General features: G+C 47.8%; 1 protein-coding gene across 2 annotated transcripts in view; it reads right to left on the bottom strand.

Annotated features, from left to right (window-relative positions):
• The window catches only part of LOC134909670 (probable ATP-dependent RNA helicase DDX43), a 575,661-nt gene that overhangs the window by 353,530 nt on the left and 206,422 nt on the right, over nucleotides 1-15,709 (bottom strand). For both annotated transcript variants that reach the window (XM_063916810.1, XM_063916811.1), the window contains exon 6: nucleotides 1,952-2,108. In XM_063916810.1, the coding sequence (XP_063772880.1) occupies nucleotides 1,952-2,108 (157 nt within the window). The remainder of the gene's footprint in view (nucleotides 1-1,951; nucleotides 2,109-15,709) is intronic.

Below are 15,709 nucleotides of genomic sequence, written 5' to 3'. Positions count from 1 at the left end.
GTAACTGTAAAAATGTGAAACATTTTTTAAAACTTTATCTATTTTACAAAGAAAATAAGTATATGGGGTATATGCAATTGCGGTCGAATTGCCGCAAATATCGAAAAACGGGGCATTTTCGACACAAAAAAAAATTCGACAATGCAATACAGTACTTTTCGACAAAAAAACGGACGTTTCAGATTCGACTTTTTGAAATTCGACAGTTGTTAAATTCGACATGTCTGCAATGGTAAAAATGCGGCTTTTCGACAAAAGTATATTCAATTGAAGAATGTCGATTCGACAACAGTGCTTTTCGACAGTCATTTCGTCAATTTCAGTCCGCCTCATTTTGCTGGCGGAATCTAATAAAAAATTTTAAAAACATGTTTTTTTTGTGTGTTTTTTTTGTTGCTAATAGCATATCTATTTATATTAAAAGGGATTATCTACTTGGTTTGTCTATTAGGAGCCACAAGTATTATTTACATATTTTTTAAAAGAATATATATATTTTTTTTTTACTGACTAAAATAATATGGAGAGATCAGAGCATGTTTTTAGTGGGTTAAAAATCACAAAAAAAAATATGTGTGGGGTCCCCCCTCCTAAGCATAACCAGCCTCGGGATCTTAGAGCCGGTCCTGGTTGTAAAAATCCGGGGGGGGGAAATTGACAGGGGATCACCCGTATTTTAACAACCAGCACCGGGCTCTGCGTTTGGTCCTGGTGCAAAAAATATGGGGGACAAAAGACGTAGGGGTCCCCCGTATTTTCAACACCAGCACCGGGCTCCACTAGCTGGAGAGATAATGCCACAGCCGGGGGATACTTTTATACCGGTCCCTGCGGCCGTGGCATTAAATCCCCAACTAGTCACCCCTGGCCGGGGTACCCTGGAGGAGTGGGGACCCCTTAAATCAAGGAGTTTCCCCCCTCCAGCCACCCAAGGGCCAAGGGTGAAGCCCGAGGCTGTCCCCTCCATTCAAGGGTTGCGGATGGGGGGCTGATAGCCTTGTGTCAAATAAAAGAGTATTGTTTTTTGTAGCAGAACTACAAGTCCCAGCAAGCCTCCCCCGCAAGCTGGTACTTGGAGAACCACAAGTACCAGCATGCGGGGGGGAAACGGGCCCGCTGGTAACTGTAGTTCTACTGCAAAAAAAATACCCAAATAAAAACAGTACACACACACACCGTGAAAGTAAAACTTTATTGCATACATGCACACCAACATACACACATACTTACCTATGTTCACACGAGGTTCGGTCCACTTCTCCAAGTAGAATCCACGGTGTACCTGATAATAAAATTATACTCACCAAAATCCAGTGTAGCTCCGTCCTCTTCTTTTTTGTAATCCACGTACTTGGCAAAAAAAGAAAACGCATTTACCCGGACCACGCACTGAAAGGGGTCCCATGTTTACACATGGGACCCCTTTCCCAAAATGCCGGGACCCCACGTGACTCCTGTCACAGAGGGTCCCTTCAGCCAATCAGGAAGTGCCACGTCGTGGCACTCTCCTGATTGCCTGTGCGCGTCTGAGCTGTCAGACGGCACATCGCACAGCCGCTCCATTATCTTCAACGGTGGGAACTTTGCGGTCAGCGGTGAGGTTACTCGCGGTCAGTGGCTGATTGGTCATCCGTCAATTGGTCCGTTTTTCAACAGCTGGACTGTCGAATCCGTTTTTTAATGAATATGTCGAATTCCGGTTCCCGACGGGAGGGTATGTGACTGTCGAATTGTGACGAATTTAAAAACAATTGCATATACCCCTATAATACTCTAAATATGTGACTGTCGAATTGTGTCGAATTTAAAAACAATTGCATATACCCCTATAATACTCTAAATAAATAGACTCCACACCTGTAAAACTCTTGGGGTAATAAAAAGTGCATTAGAACAAAAAAATATATCGGCTCTCTCAAGTTTTCACTTTGACCAAGCTTTGTGTATTTACCTGAATTGGAGTGGGTCTTTCAAACCCAGCATTTTTTATTGCAGACATAACTTCTGGATATGGATGAAATGCATCTTGAAAATGGCGAATTGGATTGGGAATTGGCCTCTTATCACCTTCTTTTAAGTCTTTACAAATAATATTATTGTTTTCCTTCCTAAAACAAGATTGTTAACATGATCAAGAAAATAGTCAAAGTCATACAAGGTTCCTACACTTGTAGTGATTTAATTTTAGGATCTCATAGAGGACTAAAAACCTGTGAAGCATCACTGTGCGTTCTACAAAAATAGGATTTTAATTACATACCGGGTAAATCCTTTTCTCTTAGTTCGTAGAGATACTAGGGATCCATTTAGTACCATGGGGTACAGACAGGTCCACTAGGAGCCATAGGCACTTTGAGAATTTGATAGTGTCGGCTGGCTCCTCCCTCTATGCCCCTCCTACCAAACTCAGTCTAGGAAACTGTGCCCGAGGAGACGGACATACTTTGAGAGAAGGATATAAAAGGATAGTGGTGACATTCCGAACCAGCACATACAAACAAGAGGAAAGCCATCCTGACCAAACTTGGAACAGGTAAAGCAACAGCTGAAACAAACAATACTAAACCAAGTAACCGTGCATGATGAACAAAGCACCGGGCGGGCACCCAGTATCCTCAGCGGACTACGAGAAAAGGATTTACTGGCAGGTAATTAAAATCCTATTATCTCTTACGTCCTAGAGGATACTGGGGATCCCTTTAGTACCATGGGGAAGTACCAAAGCTCCCAAACCGGGTGGGAGAGTGCTGAGGCTCCTGCAGAACTAATTGACCAAACTGAAGGTCCTCAGAGGCCAAAGTATCAAACTTATAGAACTTTGCAACTGTGTTCGAACCTGACCATGTAGCTGTTCGGCAGAGCTTGTAGGCCGAGACACCGCGGGCAGCCGCCCAAGAAGAACCCACTGACCTAGTCGAGTAGGCCTGTACAGATTTTGGAATCAGCAATCCTGCCGTGGAATAAGCATGCTGGATAGTGAGCCTGATCCAGTGTGCAATTGACTGCTTAGAAGCAGAACACCCAATCTTATTGGGATCGTAAAGAACAATCGAGTCCAATTTCCTGTGACGAGCTGTTCTCTTCACATACACCTTCAAAGCCCTCACAACATCGAAAGACTTTGAAGTAACAGATGTGTCAATAACAACAGGTACCACAATGGGTTGGCGGATGTGAAACGAAGACACCACTTTAGGAAGAAATTGCTAACGAGTCCTGAGTTCATCTCTGTCCTCATGGAAAATTAAATAGGGGCTCTTGTGAGACAACACCCTCTGCTCAGACACACGTCTTGCTGAAGCCATGGCCAACAGTGTGACAGTCTTCCACGTAAGATATTTTACGTCTACCTCCTGTAATGGTTCAAACCAATCCGACTGGAGGAACTGCAGCACCAAATTGAGATCCCAAGGTGCCGTGGGAGGCTGGATGGGCAGAACCCCTTTCAAGAACGTCTGGACCTCAGGGAGAGAAGCCAATTGTTTCTGAAAGAAAATGGACATGGCCGAAATCTGGACTTTTATGGAGCCCAGACGTAGGCGCACATCCACACCCGACTGCAGAAAAAGCAGGAAACGTCCCAGATGAAATTCAACCGCAGAATATCTTCTGCTCTCACACCAAAAGACGTTATTTCTTCCAAATACGGTGGTAATGTTTAGACGTTACCCCCTTCCTGGCTTGGATCATAGTCGGGATGACCTTTTCTGGGGATGCCTCTCCTGGCTAGAATCAACCATTCAACTTCCATGCCATCAAACGTATCCGTGCTAAGTCTTGATAGATAAACGGGCCCTGTTGAAAAATATCTTCGCGAAGAGGCAGAGGCCACGGATCTTACAGGAGCATCTCCAGAAGGTCCGTGTACCACGCCCTTCTTAGCTAGTCCGGAGCAATGAGAATTGCTTGAACTTTTTCTCTTTTAATTCTTTTCAGAATTTTTAGTATCAGCGGAAATGGAGGGAACATGTACACCATGTGATAGACCCATGGAGTCGTCAGAGCATCCACTGCCACGGGGTCTCTCGACCTGGAACAATACCGCTTGAGCTTCTTGTTGAGGCAAGAGGCCATCATGTCGATTGCGGACATCCCCATCGATGTGTCAAGCACCTGAACACCTCCGGGTGGAGGCCCCACTCCCCCGGGTGCAGGTCATGTCTGCTTTCCAGTTGTCTACTCCCGGAATGAAAACAACGCCACAACGTGTTTTTCTGCCCAGAGCAGAATTCTTGATACCTCTGACAGTGCTGCTCTGCTTTTTGCTCCGCCGTGTCGGTTTATGTACGTCACTGCAGTCACATTGCTCGACTGAACCTGAATGGCCCGATCTTGAAGAAGATATGAGGCCTGAAGAAGGGCGTTGTATATAGCCCTGAGTTCCAGAATGTTGAATGGAAGGACGTCTTCCTGACTTGACCATCTTTCTTGAAACTGCACCCCTAGGTGACTGCTCCCCAACCTCTGAGGCTTGCGTCTGTGGTTAGCAGAATCCAATTCTGAATCCCGAACCGTCGGCCCTCGAGTGGGTGAGAAGTCTGTAGCCCACCACAGAAGGGAGGGGTGTACTATGGTATGTCGGCAGATGGAATCCCGGCGGCCAGCATACCGGTGCCAGGATCCCGACCGCCGGCATACCGACAGCTGACCGAGCGCAAATGAGCCCCTTGCGGGCACGGTAGAGCGCTACGCGTGCCACGCTGATTATTCTCCCTCCAGGGGGGTCGTCGACCCTCAAAAGGGAGAACAGTTGTCTGTATGCCGGGTGTCGGGATTCCGACGTCTGTATACTGAGCGCCGGGATCCCAACAGCCGGCATACTGAATACCACCCGAAGGGAGATCCTGGCTTTTGGTGACAGACGGATGCTCTTCTGCATGTGAAGATGCAATCTGGACCATTTGTCCAACAGATCCAGCTGGAAGGGCCTCGCATGAAACCTTCCGTACTGAAGCGCCTCGTAAGAGGCCACCATTTTCCCCAGAAGGCAAATGCATAGATGCACAAATATCCGGGTTGGTTTTAGGACATCCTGAATCATCGACTGGATTACCAATGCTTTTTCCAACAGAAGAAAAACTTTCTGTGACTCTGTGACCAGTATCATTGCTAGAAATGGGAGCATCTGAGTTGGCTCTAAGTGAGATTTTGGAAGATTTAGAATCTACCCGTGATCCAGGAGTAGTTTGGTTGTGAGAACAATGCTGTCCAACAACCTTTCCCTGGACGGTGCCTTTATCAAAAGATCGTCCAGGTACAGAATTATGTTCACTCCCTGCTTGCGAAGGAGAAACATCATCTCTGCCATCACCTTGGTGGCACCCTCGGTGCCGTTGAGAGACCAAATGGCAGGGCATGGAACTGGTAGTGACAGTCCTGTAGTGCAAAGTATAGATAATAGGATTTTAATTACCTACAGATAAATCCTTTTCTCGTAGTCCGTAGAGGATGCTGGGGTCCACATTAGTACCATGGGGTATAGACGGGTCCACCAGGAGCCATGGGCACACTAAGAGTTTAATAGTGTGGGCTGGCTCCTCCCTCTATGCCCCTCCTACCAGACTCAGTCTAGAAACTGTGCCCGAGGAGACGGACATACTTTGAGAGAAGAAAATACACATATAGTGGTGAGATTCATACCAGCTCACACATAAGGCAAACCAGGCTCAGCAGCCTGAACAATCTCCGCACCAGCTGAACACAGTACTTAAACAAGTAACAACACAGTACTAAACCAAGTAACAAGGCAGTACCAAACCAAGGAACAACTGCAGGAAAACGAAGCGCTGGGCGGGCGCCCAGCATCCTCTATGGACTACGAGAAAAGGATTTACCGGTAGGTAATTAAAAAACTATTTTCTCTTACATCCTAGAGGATGCTGGGGTCCCCAGTAGTACCATGGGGATGTACCAAAGCTCCCAGTACGGGAGGGAGAGCACGGAGGCTCCTGTAGAACTGACTGACCAAACTGTAGGTCCCCAGAGACCAAAGTATCGAACTTGTAGAAAATAGCAAACGTGTTCGACCCAGACCAAGTAGCTGCTCGGCAAAGCTGAGAGCCGCCCAGGAAGAACCCACCTTACGAATAGAGTGGGCCTTAACAGACATAGGACACGGCAAGCCTGCCGTAGAATAAGCATGCTGGACAGTGAACCTGATCCAGCGAGAAATCGTCTGCTTAGAAGCAGGAAACCCAATGTTGTTGGGATCATAAAGGACAAACAGAGCGTCCAACTTTCTGTAACATGAAGTCCTCTAAATATAAATCCTCAAAGCCCTCACAACATCCAAGGACTTTAAGGTAATTGAGGAGTCAGTAGCCACTGGCACCACAATAGGCTGGTTTATATAAAAAGCCAACACAACCTTTGGAAGAAACTGCTGACGCGTACTGAGCTCAGCTCTATCTTCATGAAAATCAAATAGGGGCTCTTGCAGGACAATGCCCCCAATTCAGACACACTCCTAGCCGAAGCTAATGCCAACAGTGTAACCACCTTCCAAGTGAGAAACTTGACCTCAACCTCCTGTAGAGGTTCGAACCAATCTGATTGCAGGAACTGCAACACCACGTTAAGATCCCAAGGTGCCGTAGGAGGCACAAAGGGAGACTGGATGTGCAGCACCCCTTTCAAGAAAGTCTGAACCTCAGGGAGTGCAGCCAACTGCTTCTGGAAGAAAATGGACAAGGCCGAAATCTGGACCTTTATGGAGCCAAACGTCGTACCACATCCACACCTGCGTGCAGGAAGAGGAGAAACCGCCCCAGTTGAAACTCCACTGTAGGAAACTTCTTGGAGTCACACCAAGACACATACTTTTTCCAAATGCAATGGTAATGTTTAGACGTTACTTCTTTCCTAGCCTGGATCAGGGTATGAATAACTTTTTTCAGAATGCCCTTCCGAGCTAAGATCTGTCGTTCAACCTCCATGCCGTCAAACGTAGCCATGGTAAGTGTTGATAAGCGAACGGCCCCTGTTGTAGAGGGTCCTCTCGAAGAGAAAGAGGCCTCGGATCTTCCAATAGCAACTCCAGAAAATCCGCGTACCAGGCCCTTCTTGGCCAGTCTGGAGCAATTAGGATCACCTGAACTCTTGTTGTTTTGATTATTTTGAGAATCGTTGGAATGAGAGGAAGTGGAGGGAACACATACACTGACGTGAACACCTACGGAGTTACCAGGCGTCCACCGCCACTGCCTGTGGGTCCCTCGACCTGGAACAAATACCTCCAAAGTTTCTTGTTGAGGCATGAGGCCATCATGTCTATTTGAGGTACGCAAACACCTCTGGGTGGAGGCACCACTCCCCCCAGATGGAGATAGTGTCTGCAGGAAGGACAGTTTTCCCGCATCCCAGTTGTCTACTCCCGGAATGAAGATTGCCGACAACACCACTGTGTGTCTTTCCGCCCAGATGATGATTCTTGTTACCTCTGACATTGCAGCTCTGCTCTTCATTCCACCTTGTCGGTTTATGTAGGCCACTGTTACATTGTCCGATTGAACTTGAATGGCCCGATCTTTTAGAAGATGAGCCGCCTGTAGAAGACCATTGTACATGGCTTTTAGTTACAGAATGTTTATTGGAAGGCTGGATTCAAGACTTGACCACCCTCCTTGGAAGTTTTCCCCCTGGGTGACTGCTCCCCAACCTCTGAGACTTGCATCCGTGGTTAGAAGGATCCAATACTGAATCCCAAACCTGCGGCCCTCCAGTAGGTGAGAAGTTTGCAGCCACCAGAGGAGCGAGATTCTGGCTTTCGGTGACAGAGACGTATCCTCTGGTGCATATGAAGATGAGACCCTGACCATTTGTCCAGGAGATCCAGCTGGAAAGACAGTGCATGAAATCTTCTGTACTGTAGAGCCTCGTAGGTGGCATCTTCCCCAGAAGGCGAATGCACTGATGAACCGATACTCGGGCTGTCTTCAGGACATCCCGTACCATTGCATGGATCACCAATGCTTTCTCCGCCGGCAGAAACACCCTCTGTACTTCCTTGTCGAGAATCATTCCCAGGAAGGATAGTTTTCTCGTTGGCTCCAAATGTGACTTTGGAAGATTCAGGATCCAACCATGATCCCGGAGCAGTCGAGGTGTGAGAGCAATGGACTGTAACAACTTATCCCTGGACGATGCTTTTATCAGCAGATCGTCCAGATATGGAATTATGTTCACACCTTGTTTGCGGAGTAGAAGCATCATCTCCGCCATTACCTTGGTGAACACTCTTGGTGCTGTTGATAGGAGGAATGGCAGCGCCTGGAACTGATAGTGACAGTCCAACAGCGCAAACCTGAGATAAGCCTGGTGTGGCAGCCAAATAGGAATGTGAAGATAAGCATCCTTGATATCTAAAGACACCAGGAATTCCCCTTCATCCAGACCGGAGATCACCGCTCTCAGAGATTCCATCTTGAACTTGAATACCCTCAAATATGGATTTAACGATTTGAGGTTCAATATTGGTCTGACCGAACCGTCCGGCTTTGGCACCACAAAAAGGTTTGAGTAGTAATCTTTGTTTTCCAGGTGAGACGGAACTGGAACAATGACATTTGCTCTTTCCAATTTATCCACTCACTGGTCATCTTCAGACTGGACTACTGTAATCTCCTCCTGACTGGCAACCCTGACAAATACCTCTCTCCACTCCAATCTATCCTTGATGCTGCTTCCCGGCTCATTTTCCTCACCAAACGCACTACGTCCACCTCACCTCTCCTAAAAGAACTTCACTGGCTTCCCTTCCCTTTTAGAATCCATTTCAAGCTTCTCACCTACTCCTCTCTCATTTGCATCTCTGACCTTATCTCCCTTTACACTTCCACTCGTCCTCTTCACTTTGCTAATGCACGCCGACTCTCTTGCCTACTGATTACTTCCTCCCACTCCAACCCCTATGATTTTTCATGCGCTAGTCCCTTTCTCTGGAATTCCCTACCTCTCCTGCTCAGACTCTCCACCTCTCTACAAAACTTCAAACAGGCTCTCAAAACCCACTTCTTCACCAAACCCAGCTGTTTCTCATCCTAAGCCCACTGTTCCACGCTCTGTGTACCCCATCTGTGACACCCCTGTCTATCTACCCCTCCCCTTGAGAATGTAAGCTCTCACGAGTAGGGATCTATTCGATCATGGGCTTATCCTTTTTACTTTAATAATCTTCAACTGCACAAAATTCCGCATTTTTCTGCCACCTGATACTTATTTCAGTGTCATCTGCTGATGTTACTACGTTTATTTACCCTGTACTTGTCCTATATTGTCGTCAACTGTAAGTTGCTGTTTTTCTGTTTTGATTATGTGTTTATGTACTCCGTAACTGGGCACTGCAGAACCCTTGTGGCACCATATAAAAGGATGATGATAATAATAATAAATAGTGTAGAGACAGTGTAGAGGTGTGCACTAGGCATGCCACACGTGAATCTACAGAGGGAGGACGTTTCCCATTGTGCTCAGTCCTTTGCTGGAAGGGGGGGTAAAATGTTGATAGCCTTCACATTTTTTACCAGGCGTAGCCCAGTAATCTTGCATTAGCTCAGTCACTTGTTTTGACTGAGGAAATTGTGCTGTAACCATTTTTGGCTGCTTAAATACTGCCGCCTTGGATTTAGACGTAGGGGCCGGTTGTTTGTCACTTTCAAATTCTGCAATGTATTCTACAGCTCTGACTAAGGCTGGTACATCTATAGTGGAATGACGTTCCTCCTCCGGAGAAAAAGATTCCACTAGGGAAGTGTCTGTCTGATCTGGTTCCCCAGAAGATTGCTCTAAATCAGGCTGAGGGGACCTCGGGTTCATGTGTGCGTTATTCTCGCCTATCGCTCATCTCCGCCTTGAGAAAGGCAGCGTTTACAGCTCCGCACTGTACCCCAGGGTTACTAACGAGTTCTGAGATCACACAGTAAGGACACAATAGCAAGGTACAAAACGTACCTTTATTTTCGTACACACTAATTATACAGGAAAATTCGTAACCACACTTTATACACTATTTACAGGTAGCATTAATAACAATTACAGTTAAGATTATATCAGAGCAAGAACCACACAAAAGCAACAACTCCTGCCCCTACACAGTCACTAGCCACCTCAGGGAATACTTGGGTTTGGTAACTACCAGCGGATACTGGTTCCTGGAAGGGGCAATGATGTCTGTCTTGCTGATCCCGGCCGCTTTTGGCCTGATGGTCCTCTACCCTGCAGAGGTAGGGCGTGCTGACTAGTCACCCGGCTCCAGCCAGCATACCAGTCACACACCTGGGACAGCTCCCGATGGAGCAAACGCTTAGCTGCGTTATCGCCTGCTGGGCCTCAGGTATCCACGCACAGGCTGATAGGACATTCTCCTGTCGGCATTTAACCATATATTGTCCTGTTAATGTTAACAATAGTAGGGAATACACAACTCCATTGAGTGTGCAGGCAGTGGGCAATACAGGGTCACACTCAGTTATATCCTGCATCTTGGACTTACATGCTGAATGCAGGAACAGGCTGGCCAAAAAATACGCGACGCTGGCATAGCTGCATCCGTCACACAGGCCCATGAGTAGATTGTGAGGATTGTAAAGGCCTTCTCTGGGTACCTCAACTCTGGAGTTTTATTAGCCTGTAACATTTGCTGGACTACAGCAGAGGTCTGAGCTAAGTTTTGTACTGAATTAGACAGTATGTCTACCCAGGGAGGCTGTATAGAAAGTATAGGGGGATTTAGCATTGCAGGTTGTGGCTGCTGGTGAAATCCCACACTAGTGGGCTGAGCAGGTGCTGACAAGTGATCTGCAATTTGTGTGAGGAGCTGTGAAAAGGAAGCCCATGGGAGTTTCTGTGGCAAAGGCTGCTCCGCTGTGGAAGACTGGCAGGGAGGGTTATAACAATTTGTGTATTGACCATCCTGAACAGGGGATACGGTCATTAGGTCGACCACTATTGGTCGACATGGTCACTAGGTTGACATTTAATAGATCTACATGGAAAAAGGTCGACATGAGTTTTTCACTTTTTTTTTTTTCATTTCTTTTGAACTTTTTCATACTTTACGATCCACGTGGACTACGATTGGGAATAGTAACCTGTGCAGAGCGCAGCGAAGCAAGCCATGCGAGGGGACACGGTGCACTAATTGGGGTTCCCCGTCACTTTACGGAGAAAACGACACAAATAAAAAGGTAAAAAAACTGTCAACCGTTTTACATGTCGACTTAGTACATGTCGACCAACAGACCTAATGACTGTCGACCTAAGTCTGGTCAACCTAATGACCCACACCCCTGAACAGGATCCTGTGGGGCTAAACCCGCTGAACAGCATGTAACCAGTATTGGAGCAGCCTGCTCCTTGTGAGCCTTTCTAGAAGACATACTGTAGCAGTAACTGTGAAGCACACGGCAGTGTGTGTCTTAAATATGCAATGTGACTGCCTTCACAAATATGTTTAAATGTGAAGTACTATTTGTAACCCTTAAATACCTGTACTCTAGGGTTATGAAGAAAAAGAGAAATGGATAGCAACAGCCTGTATAGAGAAACTGAAAAAACAGACAGAAGATCTAGCACAAGTCACATACAATGCATAAAAGTATTGCAATGGGCACTATATCAACTACACAGGCCGTAGTGGCTGGTAGAATGAAGTGCTGTTTAACATGACCAATGGGGAGAGGTATACTGGAAACTCAGTACTCAGCGTTCCCGGAGTTTCAGCTGCAGCCTGTGTCCCTGAGGAAATGGCCGCTCAGCGTCCCTGTAAGGGAGCAGAGTGAAAGAGGCGGGAAACTGCTGTGGAGACCCCCTCTGAGTCAGGGGAGGGGCTTCTGGGGAAGCAAACCTGCCCTATGCTGACATTAACCCAAGGGCGCCTGGCTGCCTAATTTCCCCAGCAGGCCAGTACAGTATTGCCCTGGCGGCATAGTGGGGTTGCGAACGGACCGGCGCCCACATCAGTGCCTCCCCGCCCGTCTCTGCGACTGGAAGAGAGACCACACACACAGAAAAAAAAAAAAAGACGCGGGTCCCCGCATTCACGGAAACCCACCTTACCTGTCCCCCCGTTAGCCAGCTGTGGTCCATGGATCGCTAGGAATCCTTGTTAGCAGGGAGATGTAGGAGCCGGGTTGGGAGTTGTTGGAGCAGCAGCGCTGATGTCCGCTGGACCGCCAAGCGCTGCTGCTCTTAAGTAAAAAATACTAACAAGTAAATGAATCATAAAATAAAGCTTGGGGCTGCTTAGACGCTGCCCCCTGTCTAACGGTGCATCCGGCTCCAGTCAGCTACAGAGCAAAACTGAAGTTCCTTGGCCAGGGGAGTGGGGTATAGGGAGGGAGGACCGGAGCATCCTGGGAGTTTAAAAGCTTTATAGGTCTGGTGCCCGGATCCACACCTGATCTCCCAAGGCTACAAGCTGGAATTCATAAGTCTTCCATCTTTCAGGTTTTTTAAGTCGGGTTTACCAGCTTCAGAAACCATGCTCCTCACGCTAAAGAAAGCCATTCAAAAGTTAGCCCAGACATAGGTCAGTGTTCCTGTGCCACCGAAACAAAGCGAGGGATACTAATCCAGCCTATCTGTGGTGCCAAAACCGGACGGTTCAGTGACGCCCATTTTGAACCTAAAATCGTTAAACCCATAGCTGCAGGTTTTCCGGTTCAAAATGGAGTGTCTGAGAGCAGTGATCTCAAGTCTGGAGGAGAGGGAGTTCTTGGTCTCCTTAGACATAAAGGATGCTTACCTCCATATACCGATATGGCCGCTTTATCAGGCTTACCTCAGGTTTGCTCTGCTGCAGGAACACTACCAGTTCTAGGCACTACCCTTCGGCCTATCCACGACCCCAAGGGTCTTCACCAATGTGATGGCGGAAATGATGTTCCAACTCAAGATTCGGGGTGTGAACACTGTCCCCTACCTCGATCTGCTAATCAAAGCGAGATAAAAACAATTACTGCTGGATAGCATCTCCCGCACTTCTTCCTTGCTATCACGTCACGGGTGGATTCTGAAATTTAAAAAGTCCCACCTGGAGCCAACCCAGCGTCTACCGTTTCTCGGGATGATCCTGGACACAGTGGCTCAGAAGGTCTTCCTTCCCACAGACCAGGCAAAAGCACTTCAGGTGTTGGTTCACGCTGTTCTGCAGAAGGACTGGGTCTCGGTGCATCTCTACACCCGAGTGTTGGGGAAAATAGTGACCTCCTTTGAGGCCATTCTATTTGGCAGATTCCATACAAGGATATTCCAGCTGGATCTCCTGAAAAAAATCTGCAAAAGCACCAGGTCATACGACTCTCACCACAGGCCAGGATTTCCCTCCTGTGGTGGTTGCAATCCTCCAACCTCTTGGAGGGGCGGAGCTTTGGAATTCAGGTTTGGATTCTCTTGACCACGGACGCCAGCCTTCGGGGCTGGGGAGCGGTGACCCAAGGAAAACAATTCCAGGGTCGGTGGTCTCACCTCGAAGCCCGTCTTCCTATAAGGAACTCAGATCGATATACAATGCTCTGCTGCAGGCAACTCCTTTGCTCCAAGGCCAAGCCACTCAGGTACAGTCGGACAATGCCACGGCTGTGGCATACATCAATCGACAAGGTGGGACACAGAGCAGGGCCTGCATGAGGAAGGTATCCAAGATCCTCATCTGGGCTGAAAAGAACGCAAGGCGGTGTCGGCCATATTCATTCCGGGAGTCGACAACTGGGAGACGGACTTCCTCAGTTGTCACGACCTACACCCTGGGAAATGGGCTCTCCATCAGGGGTTTTGTCAAATAACCGATTTTTGGGGCTTCCCACAGATCGATCTGATGGCCTCTCGGCTCAACAAGTTTCACGGGGGATCCTCTGGCGATGGCAGTGGACACGCTGACATCTCCATGGGATTACAAACTGGTGTACCTGTTCCCTCCGATTCCACTGCTCCCCGAGGTTCTAAAACAAATCAGAAGAGAGGGAGCTCAGGCGATCCTCATCGCCCCCGACTGGCCTCAGAGGGTTTGGTATGCAGATCTTCTGGACATGACCATAGAAGACCCCTGGCCCTTGCAGCTAAGGGAAGATCTTCTTCAGCAAGGACCGTTCGTCTACCCTGACTTACGGCGGCTTTGTTTGACGGTATGCCGCTTGAGCGGAACCCTCTAGTCGAGAAGGGTATTCCGGGTAAGGTTATTACCACCATGATTCAAGCCAGGAAAGCGGTCACATCGAAGCATTACCACCATATCTGGAAACGATACCTCTCCTGGTGTGGGGGCCGAAACTATCCTCCTGCAGATTTCAACCTTGGGCGCTTTTTGCAGGCTGGTGTGGATATGGGCCTAAGGTTGGGCTCCATAAAGATTCAGATCTCGGCCTTGTCCATTTTCTTTCAGAAGAAACTGTCTGCTTTGCCTGAAGTCCAGACATTCCTGCAGGGTGTCCTGCACATCCAACTTCCTTTTGCACCACCCACGGCACCTTGGGATCTAAATGTGGTTTTGTCCTTTCTACAGTCCTCTTGGCTTGAACCTTTGATGTCGGTGGAGGACAAATACCTTACGTGGAAGACAGTTATGCTCCTATCCTTGGTTTCCGCAAGGCGTGTCTCCAAACTTGGTACTTTGTACTGTACAAGTCCCTACCTGGTCTTTTATGAGGATAGAGCGGAACTCCGGACTCGACAACAGTTCCTACCTAAGGTGGTATCTGCATTCCACTTGAATCAACCTATTGTGGTTCCGGCGGCTTCAGCCTCTTCCTTGATTCCTGAGTCATTGTATGTGGTGCAAGCCCTGAGAATTTATGTCATGACTACGGCTTCTGTCAGAAAATCGGATTCCCTCTTTGTGCTGTATGATGCTCTCAAAAAGGGTCGTACTGCTTCAAAGCAGTGCATTGCCTGTTGGATTAGGCTTACTGTTCAACAAGCCTACGCTTGGGCGGCCTTCCTCGGTCTATCATTGCCCACTCCACAAGGTCTGTGGGTTCCTCCTGGGCGGCTGCCCGGGTAGTATCGACCCTACAACTGTGTCGGGCCGCTATCTGGTCAGGGACAAACAAGTTTTACAGGTTTGATATCCTGGCTGCAGAGGATGTCCAGTTTGGACGTACAGTGTTGCAGGCGTCTTAGCACGTTCCCGCCCTGTTTGGGACGTCCCCATTGTACTAAGGTCCCCAGTATCCCTTATGGATGATAGAGAAAAGAGGATTTTAATTATCTACTGGTAAATCCTTTTCTCGTAGTCCATAAGGTATACTGGGCACCCGCCTCTGTGCTGCGACTTTCCTGCAAGTTGTTCTTGTGTGAAGTTGTTCCGACAGCAGTTGATGTTGTGTTTTGCTAGAGGTTGCTAATAGCTTGTTTTGTTGTGTGCTGGTTCGTTAATCTCACCACTCGTTTGTTGTCTTGTATCCTCCTCTCAAGTATGTCTATCTCCTTCGGACACAGTTTTCCTAGACTGAGCTGTGAGGGAGGTCATAGAGGAGAGTAGCCAGCACACCCTGTGGAAGAAATTTATAGTGCACCGGCTCCTTTGGACCCCTTCTATACCCATTGTACTAAGGTCCCCAGTATCCCTCATGGACTAAGAGGAAAGGATTTACCAGTAGATAATAAAAATCCACTTTACTCTGGATTGTGTGGGGTCGATTCAATTGTGGAGCACGCCAACTGCTGGCCGTTGAAAGAATGGATGTCTATTAGAGCTATTCAATTGTTTCTCCGA

The sequence above is a fragment of the Pseudophryne corroboree genome, chromosome 4 (genome assembly GCF_028390025.1).
Source record: "Pseudophryne corroboree isolate aPseCor3 chromosome 4, aPseCor3.hap2, whole genome shotgun sequence".
In the NCBI taxonomy this organism is placed as follows: Eukaryota; Metazoa; Chordata; class Amphibia; order Anura; family Myobatrachidae; genus Pseudophryne; species Pseudophryne corroboree.
Note: the sequence above shows the minus strand (reverse complement) of the source record. Positions and strands in the feature narration are given on the sequence as shown.